The 6,919-nt window shown below is 40.2% G+C and overlaps 1 protein-coding gene across 1 annotated transcript in view; it reads left to right on the forward strand.

The window, feature by feature from the left end:
- Positions 1-6,919, forward strand: part of CEP152 (centrosomal protein 152kDa) — a 107,267-nt gene that overhangs the window by 82,347 nt on the left and 18,001 nt on the right. The window contains exon 21 of the mRNA XM_015558951.1: positions 3,525-3,639. Within this exon, the coding sequence (XP_015414437.1) occupies positions 3,525-3,639 (115 nt within the window). The remainder of the gene's footprint in view (positions 1-3,524; positions 3,640-6,919) is intronic.

Here is a 6,919-nt window from a genome sequence, read left to right on the forward strand (position 1 = left end):
TTTGTCTCCGCATTTTTTATGCTTCCCTGAGTTGATAGAGTGGCTTTCCGTGCTAGGTGTCCTATAGGGCTCTAGTGGCTCAGCATACCCAGTTACCTGAGCTGGGCACTCTAGGTGTGCTCCTGTGTGGGCAGTGTCCTATTGTAGTTGAGCCTTGATTACTGTTGGAATCATTGGGAGGAATTGGACCCCCAGGCCAATTGGCTGTGAGGACTAGCTGTGACTACAGTGGAAGAGCTGCTGTGCAGGAGACACCCCTATGGAGCAGGACTTGCTTCAGTGGGGCTTTGGTGCTCACTGAGTCCGCCCTTTGAGTGTGTCACTTTAGATGTGGTAGAGTTGTAATTTGGTGTGGTCTGAAGCTTCCACCAGGTGCAATGGCTCTGGGGCCTCCCGGGAGGTGCAAAGTCAGCCACTGCTTGCCCCTTGCCTGGGGCCACCTGGCCTGAACTACAGAGCAATCTGCAGATGGCTGCTACTTATGTTGTGCTAGGAGGTGTCCAGGAGAGGCCAAGTTGTGAACCTTGGCAAGTTGCTACTAGTGCCAGGCCTGGGGCCACTTATTGAGAGGTATGGGGCACACCAAGTCCAGCTGCTGCTTATTTGAGAGATTTTAGGAAAATCTGAAGCCTGAGCCAGAACAGAGCATTAATATAAAAAAGCCACTGCAAACAGGTTGGGTGGGGCTGCAAATTGGGTGGGGTGGGATCTCAGGGAATCACCAAAGTGAACAATGTTGGCCAGAATAATGGAGCACCTGACAATCAGCTCTGTGTGGGGGGAGATCTCAACAGGGAAACAGTGACCTCTGCCAGCACTTTTGTTTAGGAGATAGTGGCCCCCCAAGTTCTTGCCCTGATGCTAGACAATTTAGCTCCTCCCCATATGTCCCTGGAGCCTTTCAAGCTGCTGCCCAGCACTGGAGCTCAGAGGGAGTAAGTCTGTGCAAGGGCCCTTTAAGAGGAACTGCCTGGATCTCAGGCAGCCTCTGTGTCACTTAGCACAATTCGGGGACTTCTCTTCCCAGCACTGGAACCCTGGGCTGACACTTTTGATGTGGAGCTGGGACCCTTGCTCCTCAGAGGAGGCCTTCTCAGCCAAGATATCCATCCCAACTGAAAACACGTATTGGACCAGCCCATTCTGCGCCTCTGCCCCACCTACCAGTCTCAGTGTGGGTTCTTTAAATGTTCTAGTTGGAGGGCTTTTATTCAGTCAGATTTTAAGCGGTTCTGAATGATGGTTGTTCTGTATTTTAGTTGTGATTTTGATGGGTTGTGGGAGGTGGCGAGTACCACGTTTACCTATGCCGCCATCTTCTCTACAGTTCAAATCTGATATTTTAAATTATTGATTTCAAAAGATGTTATTACTTACTAGTTGCTTTCAATTTAAGAATAATTGGGTGAGACTCCTTCCCATGAATAATGCTTATAATATTCTATTGAGAATTTTGGGGAAAAATAGATAATTAAAATAAGAAGAATTATCCATAGGAGGTTTTAATGATAAGTGATGGGAAAATCATGTATGCTTTCAAGTTTACTTTCCTGAAAAGGCGATTTCTGCTATAAAAAAATCAAGAAAATGTAACACCTTTCTTCTACCATTAATATGTAATCAAACCCGGGGTCTTTTTATAGGACTTATAATTGTGCAAACAGTGTAAGATCATTTGTATGACTCAATGTGGCTTACATGTCTCTGGAGACAGAATCACGTAATTTGGCTAAGAACTTAGACTTTTGCGGCTTTAGTTGGGTGGGATCAGATTCCATTCCTGAAAAAGGGTAGCTTTGAAATGCCTAATCTGGCATTTGTCACAGAGTAATACTTGAATTTTGCTCTTTTAAAGCTAACTCATTTCAGAACCTTGAGGTAAAGCAGTGATTATAAATTTGCAATATAGGTGCCATAAATGTGAAGAGCTGTGCTTGATGATTTATTATAGTTTTTAGAGCTATTCATGAAAATTAAAACAGAAACACTGATCTACAGGTACATATAAAATAAGTCTCATTAAAATAATTTAGGTGATCAAAGGGTTTTTTTTAAATGGAAAGGATGGTCCTAGCTGGTTTGGATCAGTGGATAGAGCATGGCCTGCAGACTGAAGGGTCCCAGGTTTGATTCCAATCGGGCAAATGCCCAGGTTGCAGGCTTGATCCCCAGTAAGGGGCATGCAGAAGGCAGCCGATCAGTGATTCTTATTATTGATGTTTCTATCTCTCCTCCATCTCCCTTCCTCTCTGAAATCAATAAGAATATTTAAAAACTAACTAACTAACTAAATAAATAAATAAATAAAATGGAAAGGATGAAATGAATTAAAAATCAAGTGTCCAAGGAAATGAATGCCTTATCAAAATATATTAACACAACATTTCATAGTTGATAAAAGAAAAGAGAAATACCAATTGGAATAAAAATTTCAAACAGACTAAAGGATGTGCATTCTATCTTTTCTTACCACCACAGTCAAGTAAAAGCTAAGACCAAAAAGTGCTTGCTAAATTTTTTGTGTTATCTTAGCTTTTCTCCAGTTTTGAGTAGAAACTGGAAACATTGACTGTTTGGGGGCTCCACCTTTGTTACTCCTTTTGGCTCAACCCCATCCCTGTCCTCTTGAATGCTCAGAATTTGCCTCTTCTCTTTACTTGCTGATCTCTGCTTGTGGTGGGCATTGTAGGTAGGTTTCCTGATAGTTAAATGAGTTTCTCATAATCAAAATAAAGGCTTCTAGAATCAAGCATATATAATGTGTTTTAAGTAATTAAACAAGACAGCCCTCTCAAGATCATTCTTTGGGATTTAGTAGTTGTCCAAAATCTGAAAATACTACTTTAAAATAATGTCTCACCACAAATTAGTATAGTGGCTGTATTGCCTGTAACAGGACTAGAACGCAGAAAGTGTTCAATACGTGTTAGTGAAGAAATGGTCTTGTGCAAGGTGCTTCGTTTAGGTGAGCCTCAGTTTCTCTTTTTAACATTGGAATTTAACTGGCCTTTCTTTCAAAATGGTAGCATATATTAAAATATTTAGAAACATATAGCATACTTATCTAAGTTAAAAAATATTTTTACTGTTATTTTACTTTCAATTCATGGAAGGCAAAAGATCGGTATTGCAATTTCTAATGAATTTGATTCCTGCTACAGTGAAAATGTTCTGGATTTTCAAGAGCAATTTTGATTTCATCTAGTCCAATGGTCTGATCACATAAACTATTAAAATACTTCAAATTCATATGTATCTCCTATCTCATAGTTGGCCGCCCGTCCTCTGCCAGATAATGTTCTAATTTGGAAAATTAGACTAGTTCGTCGTAATGACAGTATTCACATTAACACCATAGAAAAATATTGGTGATAGTTTAGGCAGGATTTGTTTCAGGGTGATGGGTTTTTGTGTGTTTTTTTGTTTTTGTGTGTGTGTGTGTGTGTGTTTAATATTAGCATGTTAAATAGAGAATTGTGTGAAGACTTTTACTAGGCAATAACTATAAAGCTAATTTGTTTCAGAGAAACATGGGTGTCACTGGCCGAGGAGACCCTGGAACCCTGGTCGTCCTTCCTACACCCACGTCCGGACACCATGCTCAGACCTCGGCCTCAAAACAAACAGAAGCAGAAGCTGGTAATGGGGTTTGATTCCTACTGATCTTTGTAACACCCATAACCACAGTTCTAGAGGGTTGCTTTGAAAATAAAAGGAGAGCAAAGATATATCTAGTTTTTGAGTGAACAAATGTGTAATGTTACTCCTACTTGATGTGTGTCCTCCCCCTAGATTTCCTTTTGCATTTAAAAGACAAAGTTGCGCTAGGCCCTCTTACGTCTATTTTTCATGGCCTTCCCTCCATTCGGAAGTGATTCTGTTTAGAAGGAGAATAATGAGAATTTTAATGGCACAGTCATATTTTTATTCCCTGGCTTTATTGAGAAATCAAGGGCTTCACATAAGAAAATTGACAAATAGCGGACACTTTTTCATTCACATTACTGGTTTATTTCAACCATTTTTTTCTTTTTTTAAAATATATTTTTATTGATTTCAGAGAGGAAGAGAGAGGGAGAGGTAGAAACATCAGCGATGAGAGAGAATCACTGATTGGCTGCTTCCTGCAGGTCCCCTGTTGGGGATCGAGCCCGCAAACCAGGCATGTGCCCTTGACTGGAATCGACCCCGGGACCCTTCAGTCCCCAGGCCAACACTCTATCCACTGAGCCAAACCAGCTAGGGCTCAACCATTTTTTTAATGGAAATGTTCCTGAAGTGTATTAGGTGTTTTCTGATTTATTTGTGAGTTTCTTGTGGGCAGGGGCAGTGTTTTTATCTCTTTCTCCCTAACACATGGCAGAGTGAATGACACAGGATTTGTGGTCCTTGAGTATTTGATGAATTGACAGTTTAACTTTTCCTTAATACTTAGAATTGTCATTATGAAGAAGAGTTGGTGTGCTGTACTGCAGCCCCCTGAAGTTTTCAGAGGTCACAGAGGACTATAGGGCTTCTATTCACTGAGCTTTTTTTTTTTTTTTTTTTTTTTTTAAAAAAAAGTTTTTTTTAAAACCTGGCACAGGAAAGCAGTGACATTCTACATGAGCCAAAACCAAGTTCTGGTCAGGATCTCCAGAAAAGTTCTGGTTAGGTTCTCCAGCCAGGTTCTGTCCAGGTTCTCCAGCCAGGTTCAGTCACCAGGTTCTAGTCAGGTTCTCTTACCAATTTCTGTAGTCAGGTTCAGTCCAGGATCTTTTGCCATGTTCTCTCGCTAGATTCTGAGTCTAGGTTCTGAGTCTAGGTTCTGTGTCTAGGTTCTGTGTCTAGGTTCTCTCTATTCACTGAGCTTTTGAGCGAGGCTTGGCATGTCTTTTAGTAGCTTCCATCCCTAATAGGGGGTTGGCCCCTTGCAGCCTGCTTCTTCCCCCCACATACCAACACATGCACACTCTCTCTGTTTGTAAGCTGAAAAGAACTAAGAATTGCCAGAGCAAATCATACGTACTAAACCAGTAACCTTAGTTTTCACACGTTTCTAATTCAGTAGGCAGTATTACCAGGATCCTTAGAGAACCCCTGCCTTGCCTGAGAAATCAGTCAACAGTATTTTTCTCATTGTTCATAGATCTTTTTCCCTTACTTCTAGGTATGGTTGAGAATATCTAATTGCTCATTAGGTGCATGGTAATACCACCTTAATTTATATCTTTTATATATATATTATTGAGTTTTTACAGAGAGGAAGGGAGAGAGATAGAGAGTTAGAAACATCGATGAGAGTGAAACATCGATCAGCTGCCTCCTGCACATCTTCTACTGGGGATGTGCCCGCAACCCAGGTACATGCCCTTGACCGGAATTGAACCTGGGACCTTTCAGTCCGCAGGCCGACGCTCTATCCACTGAGCCAAACCGGTTTCGGCCTTAATTTATATCTTGCTTCTTTTCAGTGTCATTTTATGTCTGTTATCATATTTGGAATGGCCTGAGAATCATATTTGTGTGTGTGAAATGAGTAGTTTGGCTTTGGGAAATCCTGTCAATATGAAAGAAATTGGACTAAGTCAAATCAGACTATAAACAAATTTATTTTTCTTTCTTCAGTCTTTCCCCCTAAAAACAACACATTAACAAATTCATTAGAAAGGATTAAATAATCCAAAACATATAGTAAGAGATAAAGTCCTTTACAGTCTTACTCCCAGAGTGCCACTGTTGACTATTTGGTTATAGTCTTCTAATATCTCATTATTTTTAAAAGTGATTTAAAACCCATTAACCATTAAATACTTGACACATACAAAAAATACATGTAATGATCACATAAGTTACGAGGGCTGATGACCAGGAACCCACTTTAAGACTTAAGAAATAGAACATTACCAATACTGTTAAAGACTGCGTAGTTATTTATTTATCTGTCTGTTTGTCCACCCATCCATCTGCCTATTATATACTTAGCAACTTGCTTACATATCCATCTATTCATCCATCCATCCATCCATCCACCCATCCACCCACCTATCCATCTACCCCATTTTTGGTAGGATTATTGGTATGAACTATGAATTCATATTTTTAAAAAAACATATATTTTAAATATACGTTTTATTGACTTTTTAGAGAGAAAGGAAGGGAGAGAGAGAGAAATATTGATGAGAGAGGACCATCATCGATCAGCTGCCTCCTGCACAGCCCCTATTAGGGATGGACCCACACCCGGGCATGTGCCTGGTGCCTTCTTGGTTCCTGGGTCGATCCTCACCTGCTGAGACACACCAGCCAGACTAAAATATGTTTTATAATTCATTACTATACTAAGTGTTCAAGTTGTCCCAGATTTATCTAGTGGAGCCTCTTCAAACTGACTCCCATGTCCTTGGGACATGCTATATATTTGAGAAATTTCTTACTTTCTGGTATAGCAAAATACTCTAGCCTCATCTTGTATGTACCCTTTCCCGGTACTAGAGTCAGTCATTTCTTGATTTGAGGTCCTTTTTAGTGGGGAATGGTATTCAATACTAAAGTCTGAGCATTATTTTTCATAACAAGTTAAAATAGATGGTTTTAATCAGTTTTGCACATTAAAATACTAAGTCTCAGAGAAGTTAATATTCTCCGAGTCACACAGCTAGTAAATAGTGGAAACAGGATTTAAACCCAAGTCTTTCTCTTAAGCATCATACTTTTTCCAGTTATACTGTAGCCTTTAGTCATGTCATTTGGTCTCCTTTTTCCCTCCTTCCATCCCTTTCTCCTTCCCACCCTCCCTCCTTCCCTTCCTTGTAGTTCTTAGTCTAAATTGATATAAAGGTGTGCTGTCATTTAATTTTTGCAGATAAGAAAAAGGTCCCTGAGATTAAAGGTTCATGCTGTGGACACAGCTCCCAAGAACTTGAAAAGGCAAAGCCGG

This window comes from Myotis davidii, unplaced genomic scaffold (assembly GCF_000327345.1).
Source record: "Myotis davidii unplaced genomic scaffold, ASM32734v1 scaffold132, whole genome shotgun sequence".
Classification (NCBI taxonomy): Eukaryota; Metazoa; Chordata; class Mammalia; order Chiroptera; family Vespertilionidae; genus Myotis; species Myotis davidii.